Below are 14,754 nucleotides of genomic sequence, written 5' to 3'. Positions count from 1 at the left end.
GAATCTACTCAAATAGCTAAATATTTTAGGAACAAGAGCTGAACCTCCAAATTCCAGATACTTTAAATAGAGAAAGGTGACAAAAATGAAATAGAATGGTGGTCAATATAGTTTTCTTCAGACATAGATTATTAGAATCTAGATAAAACTGAAATTCATGCTTTTGTAGGGTTGGGGTGTTTTTTTTTTTGGTACTTTAATATTTCCTCTAGTTTCTCTGTTTTTATTAATGTTGATTTTGTGATGTGGAGTGGAAATGAGGTTTATGGTGGTGAAAATGGTTGGAGTAGGTCTTCTACAAGGTTTTCTTTATTACATGGTTCTTAAATTTTTTGCAAAGAATTCCTGTCTAATGGTTAGTTGTTACAGATTTTTTTTTTTGTCTTATATTTTCTGTACTTGGGTAATTAGTCAATATGTTTGTGCTAGACATTTGGTAAATGGAAAAAAAAACCCAACAAATTTGTTAAATATAGGAGAGACCAAAGTCAAGGACATAATCTAAGAAGAAATATATTTCATGATTTCAGAAGTGAAGATCAGATTGAAGTAACTGCCCTCATTTTGGATAATAATGGGATCACTAATACTTTTGATATGTATTCTGTGGGATAGGAGAAGTTGAAGCAAAACGACTTCGAGTTTAAGTAAGAATTAGATATCCTAATAATAGGAAGAAATATTTGGCCTTATATGAAAAAGAAATAATAAACTATTACCATTTATTGAGCACTTACTGTGTGTCAGATGTGGTGCTAAGAACTTTCTCTGTGGCTTTGCATTTGGACCTTATGACAGTTCCTTTAGTTTGATGCTTCTGTTATCTCCATTTTGCAATGAGGAAACTGAGGCTTTAAGTAGCTTGACTACTTTGACTACTTACTGAAATACACCTAGAAGTTCCTGAGCTGGGATTAAGAACCAAACCCCCTGACTCTCCTGCAGAAATTTTGCCTTAACCACAAGTCTTATGTGGTACCTTGGGACAAAGAACAAGTTTAGGCAATTGCTGAGCTTATTATCTAGATATATTTGTATATTCTCAGAGGTTTATACTGTGCAAAGGGGCAATTAAAGGTGATATTGAAAATATGTGGTAGAGGGAAAGGAGTTATTCAACTAGGTGAGAAAGGAAGTGATTCTGGTGTAGTATAGAAGGGCCCATAGATAAAAACACATAATTCTTTCCACATGTAGCCATCAAGCACTGAATTAGAGTAATTCTTGATATGTAGTTTTGATTTCTAAAACATATTTTTGTATATAACAAAAGTGTTTAAATTAGGTTTGTTTTTTTTTCCCCCAAGTGGAAAGAGTGAAAGAACAATTGAAACTTTCCTTGGAAACCAAGAATGGTGTTGTGCAAACTGGTGAATTAACAGTTGTGCTTGATGGACTGGTGATTGAGCAAGAAAATAGAACAAACTGCAGCTCATCCCCAACCAGTAAGCTAATAACTTCATGTGTTTTCAAAATTTGAAGGAAAAAAAAAAAACAGCAAGAAGTATATAAAAACCTAGTGTCTTTCTTTTTTGTCATTCAGTGGAAATACAGCAAAATGGTGTTGCCTTACATGAAAATGGAGACCCTTCGGCAAGGACAACCACGAGGTAGAATGTTTTATTTTAGTATTTGTGACAAAGTAATTAACATTTCCCACATATGAAGTTTTTAACCTTAGTTTAGAGTTTGCCATAGAATTTAAAAGCTTGTATCTAAGCATATCATTTGGTTGAATTCTTATCAAAGTAGTTTTTAGAAAAATAACAGCTTTAATAAGATAATATACATATCATAAGAATAACGTGTATATTTCAGTGGTTTTTAGGTTAACAGAGTTGGGTAACCATCACTGCTGTCTAATTTCAGAACATTCTTACCATCTTCAAAAAGAAACTCTGTACACATGAACATTCTCTCTCCATCCCTCTTTCCTCCCAGCTCCTGCAGCCACTAATCTCCTGTTTCAATGGATTTGCCTGTTCTGGCCATTTCTTGTAAATGGTATCATATAATATATGATCTTTTGTTACTGGCTTCTTTTACTTAGCATAAGGTTCATCCATGTTGTAGCAAGTGTCAGAACTTCATTCTTTTTTATTGGAAATGGCTTTTAGAAATCTATATTTAGGCATATTTTATCAGTAAATAGAGTCAGATAATGTGGGGAAATGGTCATCTTATTGCTGTCTGAATTGGCAGCTTCCTGTAATCACTAGAAGATAGATGGTGCACAGATTGCGGTCTCCCCTCATCCTGCCATCTCTGTGATTCCCATATGTTCACATTTGATGACAGTTAATAGAGACTTCCTGTTTGAAATAATTTGTATTAGAATAAAAGCATGTAATAGCTCAAATATAGTGGAATGAACCCCTGAAAATATGAAAATATATTGCTGTGAAATTGACTTGTTGCATTTGAAAAAGCATGTCAGTATATGACAAAGTGTGGCTTTCATTAATCTACAGTTACTAATATTACTCCTAAATTGCCATTAAATGATTTTCATAGAGCACTTGAACAGATCATTATGTCTTCTGAATATATATTTGGCTTAAATTTATTTAGTATCCGCATTATAATTTACACTGAGAAAATTCAGGACTGAAAGGGTACAACAGGTAGATTAAAATGCATTAGCGTGTGTACATGTATATATATGTACATATATATATCTGTTCTTAATAATTTTTGAAATACAATTTTAGATGGATAAAGGAGCTTGAATCACTACCAAGCTAAAACCTAATATTGTTTATTGTATAGTAACACATTTTGAATCAAAGATTAGTTCTACAAGCACCAGGAGAACTTGAGTTGGGTTCTTTTACTTGGACTGCCAGATCACTGATCCTTGCTGGGTGTCTTGGGAGGGGTGTACAAATCAAAATCACTTGGGAAATTTTTCAAAACTTTACCTGCCTGAAGTTCCTCAACACATCTCATTCCAAATATATAGGTGACAAGGGAAAGTATTGTTTATCGTCCAGATACTTACTGAGTGCCTGTTTGGTGCCAGACACTAGTCCAGGCACTAAGGATACAGTCCTGTTCCTGTGACATTTTCATTCTGGTGGGATAGAGGTAGTTAGTAAACAAGTGAAGAAATAAATTAGCTAATTGGAGATAGCAATAAGAACTACGAAGTCATTGAAACACAGGACAGGGTGACAGGAATGTAAAGGAGCCTGTTTTAAAGAGAAATGTCAGGGGATCATCTCTGAGGAAGTGCCATTTGAACTAAAATTAAAAGGCCAAAAATGTACCATCCATGGAGAGATTTCAGGGAAGAGCATTCCAGACAGAGGAAATAACAAGTAAAAAGACCCTATTTCTAGTTAATTTATGCTCTGCAGACTCTTATAACTCTAGAATATATTTAACCTTTCTTTGATAATCTTCTAAGTCATTATAATTTTACTCCCTGTGTCTAATAATTTATAATAAACATTTGAAGACTTTTCAGCATGATTTTCATATAAAATTAATTTACTAGTATGTCTCCTGCAAGGTGGGCAAGGAGGAACTTGGAGAGAAATAGATCAGAGAGATAGATGGGGTGGGACAACTGAGATGTGATCTGATTTATATTTTTTAAAAAATTAAGGCTGCTCTCTGGAGAAGAGATACAGGGTGACCTGTGTATGTGGAAAAGCTCTCTTGGTCACTTACATGGTATCGCCTAACTCCCTGCCAAAGTGTTTGATTTTGTAGTTGTAGATATATTTATTTATTTATTGCAGTATGAATGCACTGTAAATTCTTCTAACTCTGGGATATAATATTTCGCTTTTTCTGATCATCAATGTACTCATTATTTTAGTGCTAGTACATAATAACTTGTGATCAATTTTTTAAGAATTTTTTGGTCTTTCAGTATTCAATAAGGTTCCAATAAACAGTTTGGAATTGATTTTTATAAGTTTCATGACCTTTTTGAAAATACTTTCAGAGCATTTTAAAATAAATATTAATATTTTTAAGACTATTTAAGTCTATTTAAGACTATTTAAAATGTACAAATTGAACATTGGTTTGAGGGACTGAATTCATTTTGACTTAGTATATTTGTATATCTCAATATATTGTTACATTTACCTTACAGTGTGGATACACTTAGAACTGAAAGTAATTTAAACTTTAATATAGCAAAGTATGTAATAAAATGTAAAAAATAACCTGTTAAAAAAGTAATCAGGGTATCTTTTGTTCATTACTCTTTATACCTATCATTTTGCTTCCATGTTAAGAACTTGGTAAATATTTCTTATGAAACTTCTGATGAAAAGTTATTTAATTGTGGACTTCCCTGGTGGCACAGTGGTTGGGAGTCCGCCTGCCAATGCAGGGGACACAGGTTTGAGCTCTGGTCCAGGAAGATCCCACGTGCCGCAGAGCAACTAAGCCCGTGCGCCACAACTACTGAAGCCTCTGTGCCTAGAGCCTGTGCTCCGCAACAAGAGAAGCCACTGCAGTGAGGAGCCCATGCACTGCAACGAAGAGTAACCCCCACTCGCTGCAACTAGAGAAAGCCCACACGCAGCAATGAAAACCCAACGTGGCCAAAAATAAATAAATAGATAAGTTATTTAATTGTACTTAATTCATGAAGTAAGGCTTTTTTTCTTTTTTTTTTTTAATAGGTTGGCTGCTGAAGGTACTAATGGAATAGATAATCACGTACCTACAAACACTGTAGTACAAAACTCATGCTGTTCATATGTAATTAATGGAGACAACACACCTTCATCTCCATCTCAGGTTGCTGCCAGACCCCAAAACACACCAGCTCCAAAACCACTCACATCTGAGCCTGCCAATGACACTGGTAAGTATGGCTGCTTATGACACATTGTTTAAATGAAAACTAAATTAAATTTTATTATCTATACCTGTACTTTTCTTATCGTACAATCTTGCTTAATCTTCAGTTTTATAAAAGGAACGTGAAGATTGCAATACCTGAAATTTTTTCTAGTAATTTGAATTTTTCTAGATTATTTAGGAAGCTATTCCAAAAATGTATTAGTTTAGAAATAACCACACATTTCACTAAGCAAGTACTTACTTGATAGCTAGATTCTTAGGCTGTATGCTACAAAAAATACTATTTAATTCATAATATAGAATATATTTCTAAAAGAACTTGAGGGAATTCATTGATTTGTTAGTAATGAATGGTTCCTTTAACCTTTTACCATACAAATATTTACTTCTTGGCACGTAACTTAGTAGTAAAATGTACTGTGAGCTGATGTAACTCTCCAAAAGTTTTATATTTTCTAAGAGTAACTGTTATTCTATTATAGAAGGACTGCCTAAGGAAGATTTTTTTCTATAATCCTGTCTTTCAATGGATCCAGCTGTAATATTCATAAATCATTTTTTGTTTGATCTTTATAAATTAACTCAGATGAATTTCTTTCTTTTTTCTTTTGCGATGCTTGGGCCTCTCACTGTTGTGGCCTCCCCCACAGCAAAGCACAGGCTCCGGACGCGCAGGCTCCGCGGCCATGCCTCACGGGCCTAGCCGCTCCGCGGCATGTGGGACCCTCCCGGACCGGGGCACAAACCCATGTCCCCTGCATGGCAGGCGGACTCTCAACCACTGCACCACCAGGGAAGCCCCAGATGAATTTCTTGAAACTCAAATCTTAGGACTTGCTTCAGATTACTAGCGTATGTTTTGGGACTAGAGTTGGAATCCTATTCTTTTCATTCCAGAGCCTATATTCTTTCCTTCATCTATTTATGGGAAAGTATTAAAAAGTAGAAACATGTAAGGAAGTAATTTAGTAATTAAATGAAAATAGATGGGTTTATAGATAAGACTGTTGTATATTTATACCCAAGATTGGGGGGATATTTACCATGCATTTGGTGAGTTTTTTGTAAACGTGGGAACTGACATGAATGAATTCTTGAAAATTTAATTTGTTTATTAATGCTGCCCTTTTTTAAAAAAGATAGACTTAAAGATCCTGAGTACCCAGAATAAGTAGACTTATTAGTCATTAATTTAAGGTGTCTGGAAAATGCAGAGAAGATAAACACAGATAAACAGGGTGAAATTAGTGAGCAGAATGCATTTATTTTCTGATTCTGGTATCCTTTCTGGTAAGAACATTTGCCTCAGATTTATTAGCAAAAGGGAAAAGGAAACATTTTAGATTATTCAGGATTGTCTCTAAATTAAGAACAGACCAGTTAAAATAGCTCCTATTGGGAATTTCTGGGTGGTCCAGTGGTTAGGATTCGGCGCTCTCACTGCCGGGGCCCTATTTGATCCCTGGTCGGGGAACTAAGATCCCACAAGCCTCGCGGCCAAGAAAAACCCAAAAGCAAACTAAAAAAACAGCTCCTATTCCTGATATTCCATCTTTTTTTTTTTTTTTTTTTTTTTCTGTGGTACGCGGGCCTCTCACTGTTGTGGCCTCTCCCGTTGCAGAGCACAGGTTCCGGACATGCAGGCTTAGCGGCCGTGGCTCACAGGCCCAGCCGCTCCGCGGCATGTGGGATCTTCCCAGACCGGGGCACGAACCCGTGTCCCCTGCATCGGCAGGTGGACTCTCAACCACTGCACCACCAGGGAAGCCCCTGATATTCCATCTTTTATGAATCTGTATGAAAAGGTACCATAATGTGACCAACATCCTCACTAATTCCAAGAGAGTAAATACAATAGTGAGTTTCCTAGAACTTTGACTTATATTATGTCTCCTAAATTAAATTTACAGTTTTAAAAAATAGTCTGGGAAAAGTACCTATGGGAAGGACAAATAATTTATTTTTTTTAAATATCACACATAGAAAAATGGCTTATCTGAGTATCAGAGTTCTTAACAATGAAACATAAGTCCAGTGCTTTTGGCCTATGGATTTTTAGGTTATCAAATAATTACCCATATTTACACATACCAAAAACCACACACACACACACAAAAACTAGTTATCTACCCATAAATAAATTTACATTATAAGCATTGTAGCTTCCTTGAGAACACTCCAAAGAGTTGTAAAAAATAAAAATAATACCCTTATGTGACCAGGCTTGATTTGTTATATGAGATTATCATTGGATTCAGAATGGTAGATCCAATTCCATTATTTCTGGAAGTAATCAGATAGCAGTGCCAATTCTTGATTAAGTCTACTCTTTATTCATGAGAAGTATAAGAATGTTGAATGCTCATTTCAGAAAGGCTTATGGAACCATTCTGTTTCGTTCTTGTCATCACCTTCCATTTAAAGTATATGGAATTTGGGGATTTATCTCTTCTTTCTAAAATATTTGGCTGCTAGAGTAGATTGGCCAAAGTATCCATTGACCACTACATAGTTGCATGTTTCAGCTTTCAGGCTTATTCAGATGTTGATGCAAAAGAGAGAAGGACTTACTGAGTTCCCCCTCATTGTAGAATCTCTTATTTATTTTCTACAGCTTGTTAAATACTTTGTAGACTGTTTCTGTTGGGAACAGATTCACTTTCCACATTCTCCTCTTATTTATCCTTGCCTGAAATTTCAAAGTGAAAGTAAAACACACACATGGGCAACTAGAAATGAAGGCTCCATTGTAAATAATTCCCAAGACATTCACAATAATTGCAAGGAAACCTAAGACAATCAGAATAACGGCTAATATTTGTGCTACACATGTTCTAAACACTATATGTTCATTGACTGATTTAACTCTCACAATAACTCTTCAAAATAAGTACTAGTATTTTTCTTGTGAAGGAACTGAGGCACAAAGAGATCCCAGCTAGTAGAGGAGCTGTAATTGACATCCACCTCTTAGGCTCTCACCTCTCTGCTTTCCTGTTCATTTAGATGTGTGCGATTTTTATAGTGTCTCATAGTTATGATGTTCATCTTTTATACCATGATAAGCTTCAAATAATATTCCCCCAGTCAACTTAGTGATTGTGTTTGCATGTTCGTTTTGTTGGTGGTGACATCTGACCAAACAATCCAACTGTCATCATTCCATTGGCTGGTTTACAAAGACTTCTGGAACCTACTCTGTTGGTAGCAGTCACTTAACCAATGTCATCTGTATGATCTGTCATCCCTTAGTAGGATGATGAATTCAGGTATCTTTTCAAGGGCTAGTCTGCTTTAAGGTGTTGGTGTAAAAATAGGTTTTTTTCCTAATCAGGAACTTTAAAAATCAGTTTTCACTGTTGGAGTGCTGATGGGGTGGAAGTGTGCATATTCTGTGTATAACACATTACATGTTTTTAATCCATTACTTGTGATCCCAAAATCCTAAAATCTTTTTTTTTTTGGCTGTGTTGTGTCTTTGTTGCTCCGCGCGGACTTTCTCTAGTTGTGGCGAGTGGGGGCTACTCTGTTGCGGAGTGCAGGCTTCTCATTGCAGTGGATTCTCTTGTTGCAGAGCACAGGCTCTAGGTGCGTGGGCTTCAGTAGTTGCAGCATGCAGGCTCAGTAGTTGCAACACACGGGCTCTAGAGCGCAGGCTCAGTAGTTGTGGCCCATGGGCTTAGTTGCTCCGCGGCCTGTGGGATCTTCCTGGATCAGGGATCGAACCTGTGTCCCCTGCGTTGGCAGGTGGATTCTTAACCACTGCACCACCAGGGAAGACCCCCCCCAAACCCTAAAATTTTTAAAACCAGAAGTTTTTTTGGTAAACTCATTTGATGGCAAAATGACTGGAGCTGACTTGAAGGTATTTATAATTTTTTGTGCTTAGTGTGAGTATCCTTTTGTTTTGCTACAGAAGTAATACTGTGTTTAATTAGTGTGTAGGCCCCAGTCTGACTTGGTATTAGTGTAATAGACAATATATGTGCCATACTATCTTTCTGAATTCTGAAGTTATGAATTCTGGAAGTCACTTGGTCCCAAGAGTTTCAGATAAGGGATTGTGGGCCTGGAGCTGAATACAAATTATTTCTTTTCATCAAAGACAGTATTGTACATGAGGGCTTTTGGAGGGGAGGGCATTTTCCCCTCACCCCCAACCTGTTCTTTTGAGTCTTAAGAGGATCCATTTGATCAGCTTAGTTGGTAAATATTGGTAGTTATTTTAAGCTAAAATGGAGGCAGTCATGACTGAAGAGATTAGATTTGGCCTCTAACAGGACTGGGTTCCAGTCCCACCTCTGCCACTTAATGCTTTAACCATGTGACCTTGGACAAATTTAACATCCTCAAAATTTAGGTTCTCCATTTATAAAAAGAGACTAATACTCAATAATACCATATAGGATTGTTTCGAAGGTTAAATGAGATCAATTTAAAACATCTACCATAGTCCTAGGACAGTGGTATTTAAGAAAATATTATTTTCTTCTTTACTTTTTCTCCCTGCCCCTAGCTTCTAGTGGAAATGACTTTTTCTAATGTATAATTACTGTTGTATTAATAAAGTAGAGCTCAGTTTGGTAAGTTTCAGGCAGAAATAACTGATTTCACAAGTTTATTAGACTTTTGCTTTTAGTTTTTTATTTATTTATTTATTTATTTTTGCGGTACGTGGGCCTCTCACTAACGTGGCCTCTCCCGTTGCGGAGCACAGGCTCCGGACGCGCAGGCTCAGCGGCCATGGCTCACGGGCCCAGCCGCTCTGCGGCATGTGGGATCTTCTCGGACCGGGGCATGAACCCGTGTCCCCTGCATCGGCAGGCGGACTCTCAACCACTGCGCCACCAATTGGAAGCCCAATTTCCTTATATTGAGCCATCTTTTAATTTGTTCAGTTTCAGTTTTAGGGTTATATTACCCTTGCAGAATAAATTAAGGAACTCCTTTTTTCTTTTTCTCCACCAATGTACTATCACACTTCAGACAACACGGGGGTAATCTGTTCATTGAAGGCTTCAAAAAACTAACTGAGCCTGGTGCCTTTTGGAAGGATAGTATTAGATCTTTCATCACCTTTTCCATTTCTACTCTCATCTTTTCAATTTTTCTTTCTCTTGAGTGAGTTTAGTTAATATAGTTTAGACTTGTTGATATAAAGTTGTACATGGTATTCCAAACTGTATTTTTCTTTATAAAATTTGGAAACGTTTATTTCATGGTTTCTCCAACTTTTCTGGTAAGAATTCATCTGAAGCATTTGTTAAAAATACAGATTCCCAGACCCTTCCCTAGAGATTTCCCCTAGAGATTCAGTAATTCTAGAATGGAAACTGAGACCTATACTTTTTATAAGATCCCAACTGATTCTGATCAGGTAAGTTAGGAAATTCTGCTCTATTATATTGTTCCTTTAATTCCTTTCCTTCTACCATTTTCCCCTAGCTCTGGAATTGAATGCTAAGCTCATTTATTGCTATTTGTTCTTATATCCTTGGATACTTCTTTTGCCATGTCAAATATTTGATACAAATATTTTCATTGCCCTTAGTTTCCCTAAAGTTTGTGATTTCATTATTATTTTTTTCTTTAACTTAATAATTAGTTTTCTTTTTAATCTTCTAAGCAAAATTGATTGTGGGTGGGGGAGAACTGTCATTTTTATGGACATATAAGCATCAATTTTCTCACCAGTAAAATGGGAATAATGCTGGTATCTGCCTCATAGCATTGTTCTGTTAAATAAGATAATCCTTTAAAAAATGTTTAACAAACTCTGCCAGACTTTTAGTAAACATTTCAATAAGTTGTATTTTGTTTTGTTTCTAGTTTTATTGAATTATAGTCAGAATGTCACCTTCTGATTATAGAATTGGGATTTTCCTTTGGTCCCTTACATGTCATTTTTTTCTAAGAATTCTTAGATTGTTTGGATGGAATATATATATAATGGAAACTCAAAACTACCTCTCTAACCCTGTAATTTAGAACAGGTGTATTGGCTGTGTTATTAAATCCTTCATATACTTAATATTTCTACTAATGCTCTTTTTATCTGCCTAGTTTTGACAGAGGTATGTTCACTTCTTTCTCTGTGATTTGTCTTTATTTAACATTTATTGTTTTAGTATGCCAGGCATGTTGTAACTGTTGAAAATACAAAAGTGAACAAGTCGGACAGTGTTTGCATTCTGAACTCAATGAAAAAGAAATAAAAACAAATAAAATATTTCAGAACGTGAGAAAACAGTCTAATATGTAGCCTGGAGGGACGGTGGGGCAGGTTCAGCATTAAGTAAGATACCCCAGTACTGCCTTTCTGAAGGAGCGGTTGAGTCTGGACTCTGCGTGATAAGAAGCAGCCAGTCAGGAGCTATTCTGAGACGGTGGGAACAGCAAGTGCACATCCCTGAGTGGGAGGGAGTTTGTTCTATTCAAGGAACAGAAAGGAGACCATTTTGAGAAGTCAGGTGTACCTGTGGAGTAGACTGTGTAGAGTCTTTGTCATGAGCTGTGGTAAAGAGTTTGGAATTTATTCTGGTTGTAATGGGTATGTTTAATTAGGGCGTGAAAACATCTGTGTATGCTTTTATAAGATTATTTTGGCTGCTATTTGGAGAATGGATTGGAGTTGGACCGGAGAGGAAGCAGGCAGACCAATTAGGATGCTATTGCAGTAGAGTAAACAAGAAATGGTGGACAGGGGTAGTGGTGTAGACGGAGAGAAGAGCTGAGAGCACTTGCAGTTGAATTGTTGTAGGAGAGAAGTTTTTGCCTTGAACAACTGAAAGGTGCTATTTAATAATTAATTTTCTTCCTCTGTTTTTAACAGTTTGTGTAGCATGTGCTATGTTTTAGTAAGCCTAAGAGTTTATGATTCTTTCTTACTGGACTGGATTGTCTTTTGTCAAATATTCCTCTTTTCCCATTTAGTGTTATTTTGCTTTGAAAATACTATTGCTAATCTTTTCTTTTTTTGGAAATTAATTTCTGCATTGTTGAAGAGTGAAAATTAAATGAGTAAATTCACTTTGACTATCATATATCAATTCTGAACATCATGTAAGAGACCCAGAATTTAGTCTCTCTGCACATTCTCTTTTCTTTTCTTCATGTTATCTAACAGTGTTGAGTACCGGTAGCACTATAAACATTTTATTTTTTATATTTTGTTATTGATTTTTTTTCTCCCAAAGCTACTCTCCCCTGTAGTTGGTACAGAACTTCATTGGTTCTGTTGTTTTTTGTGCTTACTGTTTGATTCCTTTAATAGTACTCGTTTCTGTCCTTCCCACTATTTAAATCTCTTTCTTTAAAAATCCACCTGAACGTTCCATTACTCTTAATTATGTCTCTCTTTTCTGTTTCAGTTAAAACTTTGATGTGTGATTTTCTAATAGATTTTGTTCAATAATTTATTCTCTTTCCAGTTTTAATTTGACTCACTTTTATAGTGACACGTAGTTGAAATGGATGAATCACATTTAAAATGAAAATAAAGAAAATTATATCACTGGATCCCAGTGCTGGGTTATTTCTTTAGCAAGTGTAGAACGAGTTCCTGGATCTTTTTGTAGTCCCCTGTAGTACTTTCTTAAGAATTAATGCCACTTTATATTTGGCAAGAGTTCTTTTGATATTAGCTGCATTTGCATAGGAAAGGGAGCTTGAATGGGGTCATTTTAAGGTTTTTATATAACCCATGCAGATATTCAGAATTGATTCTTTGGAGGAAAAACGTTTGTTCATGTTGTTTTCTCTTTCTCTAAGTTAGGGTTATTGGTATATACGTATACATATATATATATGTATATATATATACATATATATATATATAGTCTTAAGTTTTATTATTTAAACGTTCATCTCTAAAATGTGAACAACAAAAATTATTGTCTGTCTTATTTCTGTCCGTACCTGATATGTTGCTCAGTATAAATTAGGCTCTGAATAAATGTAATTGGTGAGTTAACTGGTTGCTTTGTCATTCTTTCATAGATCATCTTACTAATTTTCCCCTTTCAGTTAATGGAGAATCATCCTCATCTGCACCAACTGATAATGCTTCCACCACGGGTTCTGCAGTAGTATCTGGAGAAACCGCCTTGTCTTCAAATTGTACTAGTACTACTGTCGAAGATCCTCCAGTTCAAGAAATACTGACCTCCTCAGAAAACAATGAATGTATTCTTTCTAACAGTGCAGCATTTGGGTCTGAAGCTAGAAGTACATTAGATCCTTCTACCTCCAGTTCTGGAAGTAGCTCTGCCTTCGAAGCAGCCAAATTAAGACAGCCAGATGTCTGTGTGGAACCTGTCCGGCAGCAGTCTGGAAATGCCAACACAGAAACTCTGCCATCAGGGTATGTTAAATTAATGATTGATTGTCTCTGCCTCCAAGAAGCTTGTTTAGTGGCTCAGGTTTCTAAACATACATACAATACAGTTTGAGAATGCTGTGATGAAAGTACGGCGTATACAGTGCTGTCCTGCACAGCTTACAGCAGTTAGAATTTCTACTCTCTAGCTGTGGAAACTGCACCTCTAGAGGTCTCTACCTCATTGCCATCATTTGCTCATCACAGTTACTGTGTCCATACCCTTTCTTACTTTCTGAACTGTTTTTTCTCAGTGCTCTTTACTGGCTCATCTGATTTTGCCTATTGCCTAATCGTGGTTTCAGCCTTTGGCCTTTTCCTGAATGTGCTGCCTCTGTTGAATCTTATACTCTCCCATCATTTTAACTATTAAATCTATATATCCAGACCAGAGCTTTCTCTGAGCTTATTTTTATCTACTTACTGGAAATCTCCACTGCTTCCTGCAAGCATTTTTGGCCATACAGTATCTTCCCTTTCCTCTCAAAAATCTCTCATTTTCCCTTTGTCTTCTGTCTTTGGCAACTTAGTCATTTATCTTAGTCTCATGTGTCTGCCATTATGACACTGATATATAAGAAGCTCTTCTTACTGTCAAGAACCTCATGATCTGATGGGGATTAAAGATAAATAAATAGTCATTGTCTATACAGTTCAATTAAAGCTAAGCTAGAGGTGTAAGTTTAGGGTGCTGTGGGAGGGAACATATGTAGAGGGAAGTTAGTGGGGAGTAACCTGCTATACTGAGATAAAGAGTACTTTCTGGAAGAGGTGACCCTTGAGTGGATTTCTGAAAGAGGCGTAGGGGTTAGCACAGCAATAATGGAGGCCCAAGTGGTGAAAGGTTTCATTCTCAGTGGAGGTAACTGCACATTCGGATTTCTAACATCCATAACCGAGTAAACTGAACTCAGGAAATGGTATTTTGTTACAGCTTGAGTTGAGCATTGGAGGAAGCAAGCTATGTAGTACTGAAGAATAAACAGTCCTCTGAAGAATTTTGTATGCCTGCTAAAAGTTTGGGAGTTTTTTTCCTGAAAACCATGAATAAACATTGAAGAATTTTAAGCAGGGGAGTGCCACAGTCATATTTGCATTTTAGTAAAATTATTCTAGGAGTGGTATAGACAGATTAGGAGTCAAGGGACAAGCTAGAATAGCAGTTAGGCTGTTTCATACATGAGAGAAGTGGGCACATTCCTGTTTAAAGGGGTAAATACATAAACTTAATTCTGTGCGGCCAAGTACATGCTTCAGCATGCCTGTAGCCACCGTATGTGATCTTTGCATTAGGAGAATTTTGTAGGGATCTAGATGAGTGATTTTCAGATTGCAAGTTGCAGCCTATTAATAGATTGTGACCAGCATTTGAAAACATAATAAAGTAAGTCAACATGGACTAGAATAGAAAACTGAAGTGTGGTAGGTAAACATTGTTTTGGGAGTTTGTTTTTCTGATGTGTGCTTGTGTGTGTAAAATCTGTAGGTAAATAGCAGTCTAGGGTGAACAGAGGCATTTATGTAAAGTGTATTCTTACTCTGTGAGC

General features: G+C 36.4%; 1 protein-coding gene across 5 annotated transcripts in view; it reads left to right on the top strand.

Annotated features, from left to right (window-relative positions):
* WWP1 (WW domain containing E3 ubiquitin protein ligase 1) overlaps positions 1–14,754 on the top strand; it is a 116,789-nt gene that overhangs the window by 51,409 nt on the left and 50,626 nt on the right. For all 5 annotated transcript variants that reach the window (XM_029222519.1, XM_029222516.1, XM_029222518.1 and 2 more), the window contains 4 exons: positions 1,308–1,445; positions 1,544–1,610; positions 4,647–4,831; positions 12,856–13,192. In XM_029222519.1, coding sequence (XP_029078352.1) covers positions 1,308–1,445; positions 1,544–1,610; positions 4,647–4,831; positions 12,856–13,192 — 727 coding nt within the window. The remainder of the gene's footprint in view (positions 1–1,307; positions 1,446–1,543; positions 1,611–4,646; positions 4,832–12,855; positions 13,193–14,754) is intronic.

The sequence above is a fragment of the Monodon monoceros genome, unplaced genomic scaffold (assembly GCF_005190385.1).
Source record: "Monodon monoceros isolate NGI ecotype Baffin Bay Population unplaced genomic scaffold, NGI_Narwhal_1 Super_Scaffold_14, whole genome shotgun sequence".
Taxonomy (NCBI): domain Eukaryota; kingdom Metazoa; phylum Chordata; class Mammalia; order Artiodactyla; family Monodontidae; genus Monodon; species Monodon monoceros.
This window is presented reverse-complemented; position numbering and strand designations above follow the sequence as displayed.